The sequence below is a fragment of the Periplaneta americana genome, chromosome 1 (assembly GCF_040183065.1).
Source record: "Periplaneta americana isolate PAMFEO1 chromosome 1, P.americana_PAMFEO1_priV1, whole genome shotgun sequence".
Lineage (NCBI taxonomy): Eukaryota > Metazoa > Arthropoda > Insecta > Blattodea > Blattidae > Periplaneta > Periplaneta americana.
This window is the reverse complement of record NC_091117.1, coordinates 129072053-129094438: the sequence shown is the minus strand read 5'-3', so window position 1 is coordinate 129094438 and position 22386 is coordinate 129072053. Positions and strand designations below refer to the sequence as shown.

The window sequence follows — 22386 nt, the reverse complement described above, 5'->3', positions numbered from 1 at the left end:
AATCCCAAAATCTTTTATCACCAAGACAAGCCGGCTTTCGACAACTACACTCTACCAATGAACAAGTCATACGCCTCGGCCAAGAAATAAAAGACAGTTTTAACAAGAAAGAAGATACCTTCGCAATATTTATTGACTTTCAGCTAGCATATGACTCTGTTTGGAGAAATAAATTATTACTGAAACTCCAGAAATTAGGTATCTCCAGCAATATGTTCAGATGGATATCAGAATTCCTTAGTCAATGATTCATTGCCACTAAATTCAATAACTCACTTTCTAGTTACAGATAAACATATCGAGGTCTACCTCAGGGCGCTGTCCTCAGCACAACTTTATTCAATATTTATATAAATGACTTACCCTCCCTATTAGAGGAATCAAACATGAAAACAGCACTATTTGCAGATGATATAGTTTTGTGGACTTCCGGATCTTACAGACATAAAGACAAAATTCAAAATTCTGCTCTTAAAGCTCTAAATCAACTACATGAATGGAATACATCAAATTTGATGACACTCAATTTAAGCAAAAGTAACTACCAAATATTTTCATTTGGTAAAAAAGAAAGAGAATTCAATATCCAATACAATGACCAACACCTTCCTTGGACTTATGAATCCAAATACATTTCTGAAAAAGCTCGTAAAAGATTCTCCCTTCTAAAAAGACTAGCAGGAAAGAAATGGGGATGCTCTAGGAATACTTTGAACACTACATACAAAATGTTTATACAGCCAGTGCTGACATACTGCGGAGAAATTTTAATTACTTCACCTTTCATAAACGAAATAGAATATGTTCAAAACCAAGCTCTGAGACTCATTACTGGTGGAATCAAAACAACTCCAATAGATTCTATGAGATTCCTCACTAATAATTAACAGCATCAAAATGACAATAGAAGAAAAAGCACTGATTCAATATGAAAAACTTATTAGATTACCAGGAAACAATTGGCATTCATACAGTCCTCTCTGTAGATTGAAAACTCAAAAAAGTTTCATATCCATTGTTCAAGAATTAAAACAGAAAATCAATATCCCGAATTTAAAAGAAAACCTACAAATTAAACCGAACACTTTAACTCTATTAAATATGGAATATAATCTAAATTTAACAGGAGAAATACTGAAATCAGAAGTAAACACTGAAATACTAAAACAATTGTCTTTAGAGACAATTAATATTAGATACCCTCCACAAAACTGGCTTCATTTATACACTGACGGATCCTTGATCTCCAGAGAACAAGGTGCCAGTGCAGGTGTTACGTGCTGTCTCTTCTCACTTTATAGATCTTTTGGGTATGGAACAACAAGTTTTGATGGAGAAATCATTGCAATAAGTGAAAGTCTCAGGAATCTTCTATGCCACATCATAAATTTAGGAATGCAGTTATATTGTCAGACTCCAAAGCAGCTATTCTATCAATAGTCATTAAAACACACACCTTCATCTCAAACAGCAGAAATAACTAAAATGCTCTCTCAATTAATATCACTCAATAAAAGAATTGTATTCCAATGGATACCATCCCACTGTGGAATCCTGGGAAACGAGAATGCGGATGCTTTAGCAAAGAAGGGCAGCACTGCTACTTACAGACCTGTTACTAAATCTACATATTACTCTGTGAAAAGATTTATTAAATCTACATACTTAGACTTCAACAAACAAAATTTGATAATACAATCCCAAGGGAAAAAATGGAACTCTCTGCATCAAAATCCACAGTTAATTTCCGATTTACCACGAAAATCGTCTGTAGCTGCATTTAGATTGGCAACAGGCCATGATTGTTTGGCCAAACACATGCATAGAATTGGAATATATCAGTCCCCTAACTGTCCATTGTGCAACTCAAACCAAGAAATGGATTCGGAACACCTCAAAATCTGTGCTTCAGTGGCTGGTCATGAAAATATCTTTGAAAAATATTGTAGTGCAAGAGGTCAAATGACTTTATTGTCAAACGCCTGGCATTAGAAAACAACAACAACAACATTTTCACGGCAAACTTAATTAAGAGCAAAATTGATTTAGGGCATAAATGATGTTTCGTATCTCCTGGGGTTTAAAATATGATTGCATAATTGAATAGCTAAGTTGAAAAACATTGCAAACGACATTTTATTTCCTCTTGTAATGTTTTAATATAAACATGTTGCACATACTTTATTTTATATTTTAGTGAACTCTGTTGGTTGAAAGTGAAAGTAGAACCTAGAACCTTCAATTTAGGCTATAGAACCCAGCAGATTATGGGAAAATGTTACACTGCAAAGGATCAAGTAATTCTTTTTCTGTATCTCGTCGCTGCACCTTCAAAATACACTATAAGGTTTAAGAAGTTTTGCATGAGAAAGAAAAAAAGCACTGAGACTTATAATACCCTTGATTTTCAAAGCTACTTTCTTCATAATTTCATCATATTTCTTGTAATGATTAAAATCATACCGAAAGTAGATTTAAACATTTAGGGAATTGAAAGTGACAATGCTTTTTTCTTTCTCCTGCAAAATCTTTTTAAAAACACATAGTGAAATTTGGAGGTGCAGTGATCTGTAAAATTTCAATTTGGCACTTGCAACGTTTTCCTGCTTTGCTGTTCGATTGTAAAAAACATAATATCCGAAATAAATTAACATGGAAAGGATAGGAATTTTGCCAGGACTTCAGAAAAAAAAACGAGCAAGTGTGAAAAACTCATAAGTTCAAATATATAAAAGAAGTTTTACTATACTTCTACAGCCATTTATAAAATTCTGCACAGCTCTGTAAAAAGTTTGCCTATATCAACAAAAATGACCTCAAATTTTGAAACATTGAGCTGGAATTTTTCGTCTGTCTGCAAAAAATACATCAGAGTAATATGCTTGTTGTTTGTCATAACGCCATTTTCACAATTGTCCGTAAAATATCATATTTATTTTGTTTTACTTCCAATTTATCACAAAATATTTTCCATTTAGTCACCTAAACAAATTAGCTTCGTTCAGATTAGTAAAACTAACATCTTTTCGAGTTTAGTTGGAGAATGTGCAAAAGAAATACTGTAATAATGCAGCTTGAAGATGAGAGGGATGGATAGTGGAAAGTTTTAATATTCTCTGGAGAAGAATTTTACAGAACTTTCTCATTAATACCAGTATCACAGCTGTGCAACATTGTCAAAATGATCACTAACAACAGACGAGTTTTTACAACAATTCTGACCTCTGACTATTTAATGCTGTACCTTTACACAAAGGATTCGCACTCCATGAGTTATCATTCTCTGAATTACGTCTTTTTTGCGACATTTCACAGAAGTGTTACAAATTATTTTAACCCTAACACAAAAATTACGCACTAGGTAGTAACAGCATGAATGTTAGAGTATTCTTAATACTTATATTGTTATTTATTAGGATTTTTAAAATTGTAATTTCAAGCAATTATAACATAATTAAAGCAAGTGTAGTTATAAGTTAACTAGTGGCTTGTGCAGCAAATGCTGCACTCTAAGCTCATTAGATTTTCAAATAATTTTTTTCAGATTTATTTTCAATGAAAAATATCAGACATTTTGAAAGTTATTTGCTTCCATAATAATGAAACATACTCCCTCTGAATGGTTTTTTTATGCCAAATACTTTTTCTTGTACCTATCCACCTTCAGTTTTTGAGTTTCAACACGAAAACGCAAGTAACAATGTCAGGACGATCAGTGGATTTTTCATGTGGGAGTAAAGCAATAGCTATTTCAGGTCATTGTGGATTGTAGGTGAAAGTTAAAAAAAGTCAGGTTTGCTATACTTTTGAACAATAGACATAGCATCTTGGTATAGCTGCTGCATGTAGAGCTTGAAATGTAGAAGGTAAAATCATTTTATCCTGCTAAGAGATCTTGCTGAAATGATCGGGAGACTACAAAATTTTCTAGGCCTCTTATTTTATCTGTAAGTAATACCTTTTGGTCTCTCCTTAGGCACTGTAATTTTTGCGCTCTCTCGAGCCAATACTGAAGAGACTGACGCATATAAGTATCTACACCACACCGCCATAAAAAGACTCAACCCCACTTGATTAATAACTATAAAAATATTTCATTTTTAATAACAATATTATTATCTTACGAAAGTTTTGTAGTTTTATAAATAGGCCTATATATTAACATCATGGCATTAACTATAATAATATTTCATTTCTAATGGTAATAATGTCATTAAATCACCTCAAGTTTTGTAGATTTTAATATCCAATATACAGCTGTACTCGGAAAATTACACACCGCAAAATCAGACCTGTAAATTATTTTAGTCTTGAAGTTTTTAATAACCAATTGAATTTGAACTCTAAATATGTCAACAATCCTGCAGGTCATGGCCTTCGTGTAATAGCCTGTTGTTTATTGTAGTGTGTGTTTTGTTTTATTCTGAAAGGCAATTAGTTCTCAAAACTGACGAAAGATGGATTTTGGAAAATAGGAAAATTATATATGAAAACTAATGACTCACTGAAAGTTACTATTTTTCTGAAAATCCTTGGATGCCAAGCTTCAAAATGATGGGTCATTCATTAAAATCAGTTCAGCCATTTTCCTGTAATTTCCATTACCAGTTCCAATTATATATGTAGATGTTTGTGACAAATTGTGAGAAATATTTCTGTATAGAATATGTAGAATAAAATAAATTATGTGTGGGGTCCATTAACTAACTGAGAACATAGTAAAGTACATTCACAGGAGCTTGATAGTATGTTCAGCTTTTCATTTTTCACCACAATAAAAGCATATACAGTATGACTGTATTTAATGTTAAATTTTCATGGTCCCAGTAATTATCACATATGATTAATGTAATTTTTATATTCGATTTAACATTATTCTCTTTGCTGTGAAACCTGCATTTTACGTTAAAAATTGCACTTAAATGTTTTTTTTTTTAAATCTCGATTAATGCAAAAATAAATGCATTTCGATTCAACCCATAAAATACAAAATTTTAAGAGTCAATGAGTTGATAGTGCTGGTGCCTAGCCCCCATTTGTTAATGGAGTGGGCCATGTGATTCCACTCCCTCCCCACGTTTACACGAAGTTGCATGCCTGTTCATCTGCTAATTCGCGCCCTTTGCGAGAACCAGTCACATTCAATGATGGACATAGCAACCATCCATCACAATTCGCAACTTACAGTGTCAGCCACTTCTTGTCTTTATTGTGCTCGCTGAAGTGCTTAGTGTTGGTGCTACTAGAGTGAAGAGATGGAATCATTTTCAACATTACAGTACCTAACCCTAGTTCACAATTGTCGCAAAGAGGAAAATACTTTCTCTTGCAGAAAAAGTTAATTTAATTCACAAAATGGAAAAAAACCCAGACAACAGAGATGGCGAAAAGACTTGATTGGTATACAGCTTCCCCTTAATGTTTCCTCTTTTTTTACCCATAATTTACTATTGTAGCTTTCTTGCGAAAATACTCAACTTCTTTACACAAAAATAGCAAACCCCTATTTAGTGTCAGCTTATATTTAAGGTTAATTTTTCTGCGTCCCCAGAAAAATGTTAAATACGGATTCTACTGCATATATGTATAATCAAATGTTTGTTACATTTTTAATAGATTTGCATCCTGGGAAGAATTTGAGAAAGAACATGATAATGCAGCACAGAAAGGATATTCTAAGCTGCACAAACAACTTGAGCCATTCATCATTCGTAGAGTCAAGAAGGATGTGGAAAAGTCATTACCTGCAAAGGTAAGTTACTAATTTTCGCTAACAAGGAGAATTAGGTATAGCAGCTTTCAACCGTGCCGTTACAGTGATGGCGAATTGCAACTACATACACTATGTTGCCGACATGTGGACATGACGTTTCTCTGTGGCATCATTACCAGCAGAAATTTAATTAACTTTTTTCTCTCTCTAGCCGTCATTCATGAAATCACTGAGAGACAATGCCACTGTTTGCGACAAGGTTAGGTAGGGTTTGATGAGATATATTAGTGTCAATTAGACACACTGTTAGTGTTAAAGTTAGATAGAGTTTGTTGAGGGTGATATATTAGTGACAAGTGATTCGCACAAAAGTGACATAAGTGAATGTTATGTCCATTATCCCTTTGATACAATATTTTCGTTTCTCAAATTAGTCAATTTCAACGATATTCTCTGGACCACATCATATTTCTCTGTCATTTTGTTATGATAACATATTATGATATCTTCGAAAAGTGCATTTTCTTTTAGTGCATTAAAAATCCCCCATTATACTCCTTAAATCTTGCACTTTAGTTCACTGAATTCTTAAAGAATATAGTCATGCATATTACTAGCAACATTTCAGTTCTCTTTTGTTTGACATGGCCCGGTGACTAATGACGAGCATAGTCAATGCTGATGTACTGTCTGAATTATCCACTTGTTCCCTAATTTTGAAGCCACTACTTAAAGATTATAGCTATGTGACATGTTTTCATATCTTAATTGAGCACCATAATTATTTATTCATTCATTCATTTATTTAATGTGGCAGTAATATTATATTTCGTCCTTATAATGAAACATGTGATTCATCCCATAAATCTGAGCCAACAGAGGGTATTTCAGGGAACATTCAAATGAAAAGAATGAAAAATTCAGCACTTTTCTAAAGTAATAATCCTGCATGAATCAGTTTTTATATGTTTGCGTAATGTGTGTTAAAGTGTATTACTATCATCATGAAACTGTTATAATTTGTCAAGTGGCAAGACTTGAAACTGTCTTCCATAGAGCCTCATGTTACGGAGTTTGCAGGGAAACTTTATGCATTTCTGATTAGAATTGCAAACAGTTTAAAATTTTCGATTTTCAGTAGCATTCCTGCACTTGTAGCACCTACTTTTGCTGGACTTCATAATACTTACAAATTTTACATATCAACTCTAAAAAAACACAAGTGGGCTGGTTGTTAAAGCTCAGTCATCTCGAACTCTTAACTTCGACATATTGCATGCTAATAATGATGAACAGATTTCTGCTCTTAAGGCAGTACATTGCAGTAGGTTATCTTTATCTATTATAGAATTGCTTTCGTTGTGTAAAATACAAGTCAATGACATACATACCATTCCAACTGAATTGCTCCATTCAAGTACTAATCACAAGCTTACTGTTTCATTTTTCGTAATCACCATGTGAAGCCTTGTAGTATTGGTGTTCATTGTAGCATGGTAGAACAAGGTCATGCATTCTCTAACCAGGTTATTGAGAAACATATGTTTATAGAAAGATAAATTTATTTGAGGTTTAAAAAAGAAAAGGTAAAGGTATCCCAACCTATGGAGGTAGGTCACAGTTCATATAGTACAGTAAGGTAAAGAATTTCGTCTGCAAAGAGAAATAACTTTGCTTTCATTATTTGAAAAAGTTTATCAAATTTTAAGAGTAACAGAAGTACCAGTATAGCAAATATAATATTCTCTATTCAAATACAATTGCAAAGAGAACAGAAAAAAATACACAAGATATCAAAATAGTTTGTATTCACAATATCATCAAAATTCATGTATGGAAATAGAAACTATTTTTCAAATATCTTTATGTATTTTTACTTGGAAATCAATTAATTGGTATTTACTTGGCACTGTAGAGTGCATAGACTCTGACAACTTACAATGAAAGCTATATCAATATTGATGGCAAGTGTTTTAAGAAGGAAAACCCTTCAGGCTTTTGTTGCGAAGTCCTTTGCATGGTTTCTATCAAGAACTGCTCCATCTTCTTTACATTTCATGCATTTATTAGTTGTAGTGGATCTTAAACAGGTACATGCCATATTTCCATTTCAAAAGTGGCTACTTCTGTTTTCCTTGGCATCACAAAAATTAAAATCTGAAGAACCTTATGAGAAATATAATTCAGTGGTGGATTACTGCATCATTATGAGGTGGGAGAGGCATGCGATAGTAATTTATCATTTCCCTATAGTGAAATAATTAGAATATTGCTTTGAAAAATGGCCTTGAAAGACATTTCAAGATTGTAGAAATACAAAAAATATAAATTAAATAGAAATGTGAAAAATCTTGAAAAGTGTCTCTCCAGAATTTGAATTGCAGTTTTAACTGTATTAAAATATGAATGTTGATGGATATTGTTTCCAGGTTGAGCAGATACTTCGGGTTGAAATGACATCTCTTCAAAAACAGTACTACAAATGGATTCTTACAAAGAACTACAATGCTTTGAGAAAAGGCGTAAAAGGCTCATCTACAACATTTCTTAATATTGTGATTGAATTAAAGAAATGCTGCAATCATGCTTTTCTTACCAAGCCAATTGATTTCGATCAAAGACCTTCTCCTGAAGAACACATTCAGCAGCTGATTAGAGGATCAGGAAAATTGGTGTTACTTGATAAACTTTTGGTCCGGTTACGTGAAACTGGTCACCGAGTGTTAATTTTTTCTCAGATGGTTAGGATGTTGGATATATTGGGTGAATACCTACAATTGCGCCACTTCCCCTTCCAAAGGCTTGATGGCAGTATTAAAGGTGAACTCCGTAAACAAGCATTGGACCACTTCAATGCTGAAGGTTCTCAGGACTTTTGTTTCTTGTTATCAACAAGAGCTGGTGGTTTGGGTATCAATTTGGCTACTGCTGACACTGTAATCATATTTGATTCAGACTGGAATCCACAAAATGATCTCCAGGCTCAAGCTCGGGCACACAGAATTGGACAAAAGAATCAGGTGAGTTTTTGCAATGCTCAGTTAGTTGCACAAATAGATACAACAGATATGACATGTACTGGTGTAATCATTTGCTTCCTCTTCTGAGAAGAGAGTCTATAAATTAAACTTTCGTAATTTCTTAAAAATAAATTTGAGAATATAATAAGACAAAGAATATTACATCATTCAGAATGATTCAAGTACTAGTAGTAAAAATTTGAGAATGAAAATAATATAATTACATATTAAAAATGACGAAATAATTCAAGCTCAAACAATACAGTGAAATACAGTTTCTATAAAGCTAAGGCTACCAAAGTTTGATCACTTGGAGCTAATGCAGTTTTTCTGTGTGTACTATGTCGGAGTACAATGGTCATAGAGACTTGTATTCCTCCCATAGTGAGCAAATATTGGTCGACCTATAATTCTCGTGTTATGCACACATTTATTTTTTGGTATATGTATTCAGTTACTGCTGCTCAGGACACAGTATCCACAAAGACAAATGTAGAGCTGTGAATCTTAGCATCTGGAATAAGAATTGCTGGGGTATTTTCACATTTTCTCTACTCTTAGATAACAAAGGACATTACCAGAAATTGACAGTGAAGATTTTCATAGCAACAAAAGCTTGTTTCTGTTTTTCATGTAAATTCATTTTTACTGGCGAGAACAAAGATTTTGTTTTACAAGTCAGTGTTCTTATCATTGATACTTATGAAATATAAGTTTTAGCAAGAAATGACTGCACCTTCATCTGAAATCGAAAGCACATAATGTCACTCAACTTCAGGAATCAACAGATGGTTTTCTTTGTGAATTTTTGTATTATGTAGGCTATAATAAACACAAATGAAATAGGTGATTTAGTAATATCTGGAAAACGTTTTTCCAAGGGAAATTAATTATAAAGTGCACGCCACTTATTATGATCACTTTTGAATTCTGTTAATCTGATAACATTAACCGATTTATAACAATGACCGAAAAAGTTGTTTTCAGTTTTCGAAATTACTTATTTGTACAAACAAGCTTATTCACTAATATAAAGTACACTGTAATACTCGTACAATATAGGCCTAATATAAAACTGCAAGACAAAACTGTAATACCACCAATTAAGTAAATCTTTTATTGTTGTTAATCTTTCACTAAAATCAAGTGGGCTTTCACTGCAATACAATATAAAACTGCAAGGATAAATTATATTACCAGCACTTAAATGAATTATCTATTGTTGTTTGCTTTTCACTAAAATCAAGTAAGCTTATACTGTAATACAATACAAAAATGCAAATCAGAATTATATTATTAGCACACAAATCGCCTACTCACCATGTGTTCGTTTATACACTATGTTTTCCCGTTTCTTCCATCATACTTCTGTTGCTACAAAATCGTCTTTTCCCATTTTCTTAGACAGTTTCTCTGTTTTTTTTTTATGTCGCATGAGGAATCCATCAACACAAGCATCTTGTTCACGAACATTAGTAAACCATAGTTTTAAACTTGGCTGTACCTGACTGTCTTTCCCACCACTATTAAATTAAATCTATTTAGTAAAAGTTTCATAAGAGAAATTTATAACTTCACAGTTAAGTCATTTTTGAGTCTATAATACATTACTCAAATTTATAACACATATTTTTTAAGAAAATAATGTTATTTATAGAAAATCTTAGCAGCTTGGGAGCCAAAGCTAGTTGATATGATACATGATAGGCCTACTTTTCAAACTCCAGTCCAGAAAATTTTATAATTTTATAACAATGATTTACCTTGTTCTTCCCATCTGATCTTCAGGTAAGAACCTGTGATTGTTTAAAAAAAGGGGGGGGGGACTGCTTGTTCCTAAGGAATAAAGAATGCCCACAAACTGTGATAACACTTAATAATGAGTATTTTATTTATAGGTTTTTCTGTTTTGGCTTTTTCTCTTTAATTCATGGATTATTTAAGATGTTATTGGATTATTGTTAATAATATATTTGTTATTCCAATTATTAATAGTTCTTGATTATATTAATGAAATCACTTATTTATACCTGTTATTGTTACTATTGCTCCAATTATATATTTAAATTTCGATCAGTTAATAATAAAGTAATTTTGTCTTACTTTTGAGATTACTTATGTCTTTCAGTAAACCATAAGAAGTAATATCCTTCGCTGCATGACAAAAGAACTTAATTGCTACAAAACACATAAAATGTACTGTATAATGAGTAAGGATGTGTCATCTTCTTCATTTTTATTGTCTTGTAGTAGTCATAGTAGTAATCTATTGTCCAAATGCTTGGATATATTCCATTTGCTTTCTTGCTTCCCAACAAAGTTCAGTCAGTGTTCTTGTAGGTGATGTCTTGAGAGCTAAACAACTCGAAAGGTGATTCTTATTCATTGCAGAATTGTCTTCATGACACAGAATACAATTTGGAGAGTTGAAGATTTCAATTTTATAAAGTTGTGCAGCCAAATAATCGTGACCTGTTAACAATCTAAATGTTGCTACAGCCTCAATTCTTGGGTGTTAGGGAATTAAGTATTTATTTTGCAATATAACTGCCCATGATTTGTCATTACTTTGAATTTTGAAGTGCTCCAACAGTTCTTTCTGGAAGTTTATTTTAATTATAATTTTTGCAGAACAATAGGGTAAAGTTTGAATTTGTTTCTGTAAAATTTTGGTGCCTTTCTTTGCTGAAAAGCCAGCAATATCATTACCGTGGATTTTGCAATGAGAGGGTATCCGTTAAAGATGGATAATTTTATTTCGTTTAAACAATAATTTGATAATTTTTTTTATATCTAACACTTTACTGGAGATTGGAGAATTATTAGTTGTTATTTCTTGTATAGCCAGAGTTGAATGTTAAAATGTTATGTTTTATTTAACGACGCTCGCAACTGCAGAGGTTATATCATTGTCGCCGGATGTGCTGGAATTCCAAAGTTGAATCACTCAAAATAACTGCGCACTGAAATGAATTTATTCTGTAGAGAAAATGTGTTAATGCCATCTCTATTGCCTGTATTTCACCATCAAAGTGGATGGAGTTATACAAGATATAAATAATATTTAGATGTTTAAAAATGTCTTCCTAGGTTTCGACTTAAATTCACAATTTCGTAACTAAAAATGTCCTTTACTTAAGTATTAATAAAATTTAAAGTTTAGTAATAATTATATTATGTACTACATCTATTATCAGGCATTACATCTCACTTCATATGTGTCAGAGGAAGAACAGTTGTTTATATATATCTGAAGTCTGATCAATGTAACAAGTTACTAGTCAGCGATGTATGCAATGGAGGGAGAAAGTAACTTATTATACCAGTATATTATTTCTTGGGGTTACAGGTAAACATATATCGCTTAGTAACACGAAGCTCAGTTGAAGAAGAAATTGTTGAACGGGCAAAACAAAAGATGGTATTAGATCATTTGGTAATCCAGCGAATGGATACAACAGGTAGAACTGTGTTAGACAAAAAGGGTGCTAGCAGTTCAACTCCATTCAATAAGGAAGACTTAACTGCTATCCTGAAATTTGGTGCTGAAGAATTGTTCAAAGATGAGGAAGATGGTGATGAAGAACCTACAGTGAGTAATGTCTATAAAACAATTTCTGTTTCTTCTTTTTAGAAACTATTAGATTAATGCATGAAGTTCTCAGGGAGTGCAGTTACTCTAGTCCATTACTTAACTGTGGCACCATTTTTCTTGAGAACATATGAAGTATAAACTCTGAATGTACAGATTTACAAAGTCCTACTATTAAATTAATAACAATAAATAAAGATTTTCGTAACAGTCCATAGCATTCATCGATATTTTGGAAAGATGTTGCATGAGAGGAAGTAAGAAAAGGCAACTAAAATTGTCACTTCTGAAGATATTGTATTTATTATTATTATTATTATTATTATTATTATTATTATTATTATTATTATTATTATTTATTTATTATTATTATTGTTGTTATTGTTATTATTATTATTATTATTATTATTATTACTATTGTTGTTGTTGTTGTTGAGAAAATAGAAGCATCACATACATCCTGGTATGCAGAGAGAAACTCATATATACAATCCAATGAAAGTGAATATTATAACTGAGTCATCTTGAGAGAAAGAGCGAGAGATACAGTATAATATATTTGCATGAAATTGTATAATTTCTTTTATGAAGCAGACCTGATAATTTGGCATATTACTACTTGGAAAATGTTCTTTGTTTAAGATATATAATACAGTTGACTGCCAATAGTTTGTGTAGAGTTAATATGTGATCTTTCTTTTGAGGGGAGGGAGGGTGAAGTAATGTCATTTCCGTTTTTACTCAATTTACACTTTCTCCCGCTCAAGAAATTTGCTATCTAAAATCAGAAAAAATTAACAATTCTCTAAGAAACAAAAAAGATGACAGATTATTTTTGGTAAACTATTTTTATTTTATTGCTTCCTCAAATTTCGAGGTTTTGCCCTTAGACAAAGCATACCAGATAATAATAAATTTAGATAATGCATTAAATACGATGTTAAGTTCAAGTAACTTCAAATTTACAACATTGGAAAATCATGAAAAGTTATATAATTAAGGTAGGTAATGGCAATGGTTTTTAAAATTTGTAGGGAATCCCTGATAGTGGCAATAGTTATTTCTTTTAAAATAGATGTAGGCAGGGAAAGAAATTTTCAAAATTTCGTTAGGATGCCTGAAATTGTTCCTCTAGCACCATTGAGTAGATCTACTAACCTCTATATCGTCGAGTTCGTATTTTTCTTCATAATATGGAATGGTAGGTGTATAAATGCTCTGTTTTTCTTGATGGACTTCTAAAAGGCTGGGCCTGATCTTATAATATTTTGTAAAACTTGTATTTTTTGTTCTAAGATTTTACCCACTGCAGCACACTGTATAATACAGTGCATACATTTTATCTTCCCCTGCTCGCAGATGTGCAGCTGCGCACATACAAGTGAGAGAAGGTAAAATATACGCACTGTATTTTATGTTTCAAAATGTTTTGCACTGTTTCACATTTTGCATTTGATTTTGGAGTGTATTTTAGTAATTAAACCTGCCAGAGTTGCTTTTAATTGACTTCAAATAATAATAAAAATTTTGCATATAATTCACGATTTTCAATATTTTACGGAAGTTTGTGTATTAATTACTGGTACTGCGAATTAATGGGAGTCAACTTATATTGACACATCATTAAATAAATTTAAATTCGTTTATAAATAAATTTAAAAACTTTGATTTAATATGCAGTGATATCACATAGTTTAATTTGTTCATTAAGAAAATAAGAGAGAACCTGTGAGTTAGTGATACTAAATACAGGACAAGAAATTGAAAAGTAATAAATATTTCATATACAGGGTGAGTCAGGAGGAAAGGTACATGCTTTGAGAGGTGATAATATTGGTGATTATGAAAAAAAAGTTTATATGAACATATGTCCTGTTCTTAACGATTTTGGAGAAAACTAATGAAAACAATGAAGAACAGGAAAAGTGCAGGTGATAGTAAATTAAAACATTGTTACCTTATGTGCTGTTTAATTGTGTACTTTTCTTTATAAAACATATTCAAAAAGTCCACCGTCTTGTAGACAGCTGCTGTGTTGCTGATCTAAGCTGATTCGAACATTCTTTCACTTGAACACAAGCATGTAAAATGCGAGCGAGAAGTTCGTCCCTTTTTTCCACTTTGCACTTGTAGACTTCGCTCTTAAGCCAACCCCACACACAGTAACCCAATGTAATAAGGTTGGGTGACCTTAGTATCGAGTAATGACTCCACCACGACCGATCCAATGTTCAGAATACATTTCATTAATGCTACTACAACCTAATGTTTTGGTTCCAAACGCATGTGAGTGCTGATGAAGGACATGAGACTGATGCCCGTGATTTTCAAACAGCTGTATGTCAGATATTGTGAAAAACAGGGCATATGTTCATATAAACGTTTTTGTTCAGAATCACCACTATTATCACCCCTCACACCACGTAGCTTTCCTCCTGACTCATCCTCTGTATGCACTTATCTGTTAGTGTTTAAGTAAATTTAGTAAAATTTACATATTACTATTTGTACTGTTTTAATATTATTCATACTAACTTTTCTAATCTAAATGTACCAACCTTGCCCTTTTTTTAGTACTAGTACTGCTAATTTCTTAGACTTTGTTTGTTTGTGACCTCCTACTGTTAAATTGATCAAATTTCATCTTTTTTGCCCTCATATTTCGTATAATCTATGTAAGTTACGAAAAGGAAAACTTGTTTTCATTACCTCGAAAATACATGATATTTCAAGTGTGAAGAGGACTAATAATTAAGCTCTTTATAAAATTAAGTTATTAAATACCGACTACTGTAGCTATCTCAACTAGACAGTTAACAGATACAATATAATATTCTATGGCATCACATCTGCACAGAATTTCCTTTCATCATTATATGGAACATGGTGCACATTTATTATAATCAAAATTATTGCTTCTTTTAATAAGTGAATGGTCATTGATTGTATCATATACATTCTATAATGAAAAACATTTTCCGATTATTAATAATTAAACCATTCAATCTTCGTCACAGCACAGTTTGCTGTTTACTATTCTCTTTAATTTTTGCTCTATTTAAAAATCAATAGCTGCTATTCTTTACCTACACTGCAATTACAATTTATCAGTGATCTATCTCTATGTCCATTTAGGCATGTTCCAATGGTCAGGCTTGCATAAATGTAATTTATCAAAACCGGGGTAGAATATATCACAAATAGTCATAACAAAAATACAGGGTCTTTAATGTATATGGTTACTAGAGCACGTGATCTGGCCCCTCGATGGCGGATCGAGCATCAGTCGTAAAATGCTACCTAAAACTGTGAAAGCAGGGCTGGATTGACGCTTACCTTCCGCTCGTATACAAGCTTGATATTGCGAGAATATGTTGTCAATCACTCATCTAAGCTCTTCAACTGAAATTCTTCTTATTTCTTGCTCAATATTAGTCTGGAGTTCCTCTAATGTGTGCGGATTCGTGTGAAACACTTTGCCTTTCAAACTACTGCATAAATAGAGAAATAAAGAAAAATGAAATAGAAGAAATAAATCAAGAAATATAGGAAGAAAGAAAAAATGACAAAAATAAGAGAAATAGAGAAATCAAGAAATGTAGAAAGAAAGAAAAAATGAAAAGAGAAAAGAAAAATAGAGCAATCATGAAATCGAGAAAGAAAGGAAACACCAAATAAGAAAAGAATACATACATACATACATACATACATACATACATACATACATACATACATACATACATACATACATACATGTTTTGCCCATGGGCAGGTCTTTCACTGCAAACCCAGCATTCTCCAATCTTTACTATTTTCTGCCGTCCTCTTTGTTTTCACATATGATCCACATATCTTAATGTTGTCTATCATCTGAATCTTCTTCTACCCCGAACTTTCTCCCGTTCACCATTCCTTCCAGTGCAGTTTCTTCTCAGAAGAAAAGAATAAATACATAATTTGAGAAATGGAGGAAGAAGGGAAACACCAAAAAAGAAAAGAAGAAATTAAAAATAAAGAAAGAAAACAAAAATGAAAAAGAAAAGAAAAAATGGAGCAATCAAGAAATGGAAAAAAGTTCCAAAAAAAGAAAAGAAATAGACAAATCAAAAAATGCAGTAAGAAAGGAGAAATGAAAAAAGAAGAAATAGAGCAGTCAATAAATCCAGAAAAAAGCGCCAAAAAAAAAAGAAGAAATAGAGAAATCAACAAACGGAGCAGGGAAGAAATGAAAAAAAAAAAAGAAGCAGAGATATTAAGAAATGGAGGAAGAAAGTGTCATTTCCCTAAGATGCACATGCCATACATGCGGCAGCTATTTATTTTAATGACTCTGTATTGTTGTATTTTCTATTTGAAACTCATTATTAATCATCCTAAGCAAATCTCCTTTGTTATTGATTTTGCATTTATTTTGCTGAATCACACTTATACATTTACTTAACATAATATTCCTTATTATACGTTTCCTCTTTACAGTTTTCACTAGCCTGTTCACGTTTGTGTAATTTCATCTGTTTGCCAATATCTAACAATACTGCTTTCTTTCTTATTTCATCCTTTTTTAAATTCTCACTTTGGATTTTACTATTTTAATTATGTCTACCCTTATGTTTGCAGCATAAGTTAATATGAGTATTATTCATGCTTTGCGCTCTGCATAAAACATGCATATGTGTGAAGAAGGTGGGGAAGCCTCAATGGCACTGGACTAGTAGATAGACAGTGACAACATGAGGAGCTCCGAAACAAAACCCGTTAAGTCCACAAATCATAAATTTTCAGAAAAGACGAAAAACTTCTACCGCTTAAACTTGTGCATAAAAAAATTGAAAGAAACCATTGTTGTAAAAAGGACTCTTTCTTGATAAGAAAATGACTAGCGCTGAAAATCAGTTGCATCTAAATTAGGAATAATCGCAACTCCAAAAAAAATTATCGGATGGATTTAACTCGTTTTGTTCCCTACAAGTGGACAAAACAGTTTTTGAAATGGAAGCTAACGAAATACAAGTATGTACTTTAGGAACTCAAGTTTACTAAAGCAAAATTAACTCGTACCAGTACATGTTACAGTGATTGTTAGTGAATTAATGGTCCAAAATTTGACTATTATGCTTTATTCATCTTCACAAGCAAATCAAAACAAAAAAGAAAATGCTATATCATTCCAAAACCTTCTTCCTTATCAAGACAATCACATCTTTCATTTTCCTCTTCATTCTTTGTCGTTTTTTCCGATAATCAACAATGTTTGCGTAAAACTGTAGTTTTGGCATGTTCCTCCACTCATCTCCAAATCTTTGTTTCAACAAACAATCCACATCACCCTTCTTTGCAGTTTTCACATTACCTAGGCAAACTGGCATGTTCAAGGGCTGAGTTATATCTTTCACATGACAACCTCTCTTTAACAATGATTTCGAATGTCTATGATGATCAAGTCGATATGACACATTCATTGCTACATTTACATTCGTTTTACCTGCCTTTATTTTCTTCATCAGACGTATCATTTTCATAGTACTGATCCCTTCCTGCTTATGAACTTTGGAGGTAAATGCATTGAAATCTTGAACTTCCTAATCTATCCCAAGACCGGAAACTTTGTCCACATTACGACAGAAATTGTGGTAGTCTTTAGGCATAAATATTTCAGAGTGCCTTCGCAATGCTTTTTCTATTATGTCAAACGCTCTACCTGTTGGGAGGATATGAATGGCTCGACCAGGAAAAATCATACATATGTCTTTCACAGATTGCGGTGATTTTTGCAGAAGCCACCACTAGAGAGCATGTACAAGATTGGAATTTCGATTTTGGCCTCCACACCTGTCTGGAACTAGCCTTTTAATGGAGACAGCTTCATCAAAATTCTGTCTGCTAAGAAAATTTGTAAGATCTGAAATTACTTTTTTTGGTTCTCGGCTTGCCTGGTTTTCAGTTCAGCAGTAAAAGTTAGGGGATTTGTTCTCAACATCTGTAATATAGAATGCATAGAAACTAATCTGTCTAACATACTTATTGGTAGTTTCGGCCATGGCTGAACCTGTTGTAAATGGAAACAAAGTGTGTCAGAATTTTGTGGAGTTTCTTTCAACATTTTGTAGAATTTCTTTGCTCTGATTTTGTGGGTGATGATTGCAGCATGAGTTTCTTCCTTTTTCTTACCGCTGACGGATGATTGCACTTCATGATGCATTCTTGCACAATATCTACATGTGTCGGTAGCAGGTGTACCAAACCCCAAGTTGAATTCAGTGAAAAAGGTGTTTTAAAAGAACCACCATTTTATCTTCAAAGAGTCTGACACACTGGAATTATAAATTTTGTGTAGTTTGCTTATACTGAGATTTGAAAGAAGGTACAATCTCCTACTTTTTCCGCGAGAGTAATGGCTTTCGCATGCTTTCAAGTTTGATATAAGTGTAATAATAGATCGTCTCTTTTTTGAAACTGTTCTGACCTACAATCGTCACCCATTATTTCCTTAGTGGGCATTCCAGCCAGTGTGTTGCATGCTATAATGTTCAGTCGACATTGATACCGAAGAGAGCACGAAAGAATGAACAGATTGGAATCTTTCTCGTTATTGGCACCTCTTACCAATAATAATAATAATAATAATAATAATAATAATAATAATAATAATAAGAATGATAATAATAATAATAATTTTTTTATTCTGGTTATAGTTGCTCTAACAACTTGGTTATATCGCGACATAACCACTTGTAACATTGAATTGAATATCTTTAGGGTAATATATTTGATGTTCTGTGGATTTTAGAAACTTAAAATCCACCACCTGGGCCAGGTTTGACCACGCAACCTTTGAGTTCATTGGCGGGCACGCTACCAATGTGCTACCCATGTTGGAAATAATATTTTTGAGATGCTTACAGATACATAAATTATTATGTACGCTATCATGAACATGATTACTACATTCAAAAACCCTCTTACCATACATTTTACAACAAGACTGTTCAATTTTCCGAAATCGTGTTTTCGTTGACGTCGCCTCTTCGTGGATGAAACAGACATCAATAAAGCAAGAAGCCTGTCTTATTCCACTTTCTTAATGATGTGCATAAACCCTTTTACTGGGCTTTATAAAACTATATATGGGGCTCGAACAGTATTTGAAGTGCCCTTCCTTGTGACTACCGGGAGGTTCAAATTCCATTAGACCATAATCATTATAATATCTAGAATAAAATTGTGGAGTCGTCTATCCATGACATTTTTACGAACACTTTAACTCAGAACCACATTATTTTCATTTAATTTACACTGGAGATTTAATTAAATATTGTACCTGGCTTCATATACTTTCTTTCGCCTTGTCTCCATCATTCTTTTCCTCTTTCTAGACCATGAAGATCCCTCTAAGACAGACACACTTCCCTCCATGGCACCTACTACTAGAACACTATTGCGAGACTGACTTATTTTCTACGAATACAATTTTATTCTTCTGCTTAAATTATTAAAAATGTGTGATTTGTACACTAACAATGATGCCATCACAGTAACATTGATATGCCTCCAGCAGCAGATGCAGCTGCAACAATGAACTAATAAAATTATTAATATGATATGGCTGCAGAATAAACAGAAGTCTGAGTCTGTTGACGGGGTTTGTTCCGACTGGAGCGGTGGACTGAATGGATTTTGAAACAAACACTCGATTTCGACCACATTTTTAACAGGGACGCAATGGAGTGAGAACCGAATAGAGACTGTAGATCGATGTAGGACATTTCATAGAGTAAGAATCCGTTTCAAACTCAATTTTGATCGGAGGTGGACTTAATGGGTTTTGTTTTGGAGCTCCTCATATATGTTACACTGAAAAGTCTATGATTTTTTCTTGAATGAAGATTGCTTCATAGTCCACTAAGGAAGATAAAAGTCTGTCGAAATGTTTATTGTTACGAAATAAATTTAAGATAGGTTGAGTTTAATGCCATAATGGATGTTCACTTTTGTTAATTGTAGTGTGATATTGACGAGATCTTGAGAAGAGCAGAAACTCGTGACGAAGCTCCTGCAACTGTTGGTGATGAGCTCCTTTCAGCATTTAAAGTGGCAAGTTTTGCAGCTTTTGAAGAAGACAAAGAAGTTCCTAATACGGAGCAGGAAGCAGATGATGAGAGCAAAGACTGGGTAAGTGAAAGTCTTACTAGATTAATAGAGTCCTCCAAAAAATGAATACACTCTTTAAGGAACGAAAACTATTTATTATGTGTTTGTTTTACATTTAAATACTGATCACACATGTAGTACTGTCTTCAGTTAAGCGCATGGTTACTTTAGATGTTCAAAATGTTCGCTGTTAGCAGCCAGACACATAACGCAACAACGAGCGGTCGCTGCAACTGTGTCGGTCAATGTTTCAATGGAGATCGCTGCACATGCAGCTGTATCCTCCAACACATGCAGCTTATGTCGATAGGCTTAATCTTTCACAGTTCGCCACAAGTAAAAATCTATAGGGATTAGATCTGGTGACTGTGGGGGGAACTCAATGGGCCCTCTTCGTCCAATCCAATGTCCCTGCAGATAGTCATCCAGGAAAGCTCGTATGGGTAGGTGGTAGTGTGGTAGTGCCCCATCCTGTTGGTAGAAGACCTCATCATCAGCCCCATAAAGCGCACATACACCTGGTAAAATTGTTGTGTGTAACATTTCGAGGTACACTTCTCCAGTGACAGTATCATCAAAGAAAAATGGTCCTACTAAGCTCCTTGATGATAGTCCACACCACACATGAACCCCTGGTAGATTGACTGCCTTACCCACATGAACATGCGGATTTTCCGGTGCCCAGTAGACGCTGATTCATTGTTCCATTAAGTTTAAACTGGGCCTCATCAGACCACACTACCTTCGTTCACAAATTGTTCGTCTTCAGTTATCATTCGCAAAATTGCATTCCACTATTAGGATCGTCATCATTAATCGCATGCAGTAATCGTGGAATGTAAACTTTCCATTTAGCAACTTTCAGAATTCGTCGTACACTTGTATTGCTAATCCCCACTTTATGTGCACATTGCGTAGCAAACTTCTGTGGAGAAATAACAAACCTTTCCAACACAAGAGCCGACAAAGCAGGACTTATAGCTATATGTGGTCTTCCCAATCTTCCTCTGTGAATATCACAAATCGTTCCATGTGCCTCAAACTTGTCAATAATGCATTTAATTGTTAGGCGGGTTGGGGATTCTGTTTCGTACTCCCGCCTCCACTGACGCTGCACTTTAACAGCATTATCAAACCTCATAAACCACTTCAGAATGCATTTTCGCTGCTCGAACATCAAGCGTGCTCCAGCCATTTTGTTTTCTCACTATCGTGATGAAAGTGCCAACATCTGTTGAATGAAAGACCATACTACAACATACTGGTAATTCAAATCAGTTGACAATATCAATATCCTGATACAGTCTGACAAAGAGAAGAAGATTGACTCCATATGTAGATGAAATTATTGGGAATCATCAGTGCTGTTTTAGGCATAATAGATCGACTATTGTCCAGATTTTTCGCATTCGACATATATTGGAGAAAAATGGGAGTATAAGGGTACAGTATATCAATTATTCATAGATTTCAAAAGGGCATATGACTTGGTTAAGAGAGAAGTTTTATATAACATTTTTATTGAATTTGGTATTCCCAAGAAACTAGTTCAATTAATTAAAATGTGTCTCAGTGAAACTTACAGCAGAGTCCGTATAGGCCAGCTTCGTCTGATGCTTTTCCAATTCACGCTGGGCTAAAGCAAGGAGATGCAGTATCACCTTTCCTTTTTAACTTCACTCTAGAATATGCCATTAGGAAAGTTCAGGTTAACAGAGAGGGTTTGGTAATGAACGAGATACATCAGCTTCTTGTCTATGCGGATGATATGAATATGTTAGGAGAAAATCCACAAACGCTTAGGGAAAACATGGGAATTTTACTTGAAACAGTAAAGCGATAGGTTTGGAAGTAAATCCCGAAAAGAGAAAGTATATGATTATGTCTCGTGACCAGAATATTGTGCGAAATGG

General features: G+C 33.4%; 1 protein-coding gene across 4 annotated transcripts in view; it reads left to right on the top strand.

Annotated features, from left to right (window-relative positions):
- Positions 1-22386, top strand: part of Chd1 (chromodomain-helicase-DNA-binding protein 1) — a 150216-nt gene that overhangs the window by 97332 nt on the left and 30498 nt on the right. For all 4 annotated transcript variants that reach the window (XM_069827179.1, XM_069827180.1, XM_069827178.1 and 1 more), the window contains 4 exons: positions 5617-5752; positions 8143-8733; positions 12083-12325; positions 20327-20494. In XM_069827179.1, the coding sequence (XP_069683280.1) occupies positions 5617-5752; positions 8143-8733; positions 12083-12325; positions 20327-20494 (1138 nt within the window). The remainder of the gene's footprint in view (positions 1-5616; positions 5753-8142; positions 8734-12082; positions 12326-20326; positions 20495-22386) is intronic.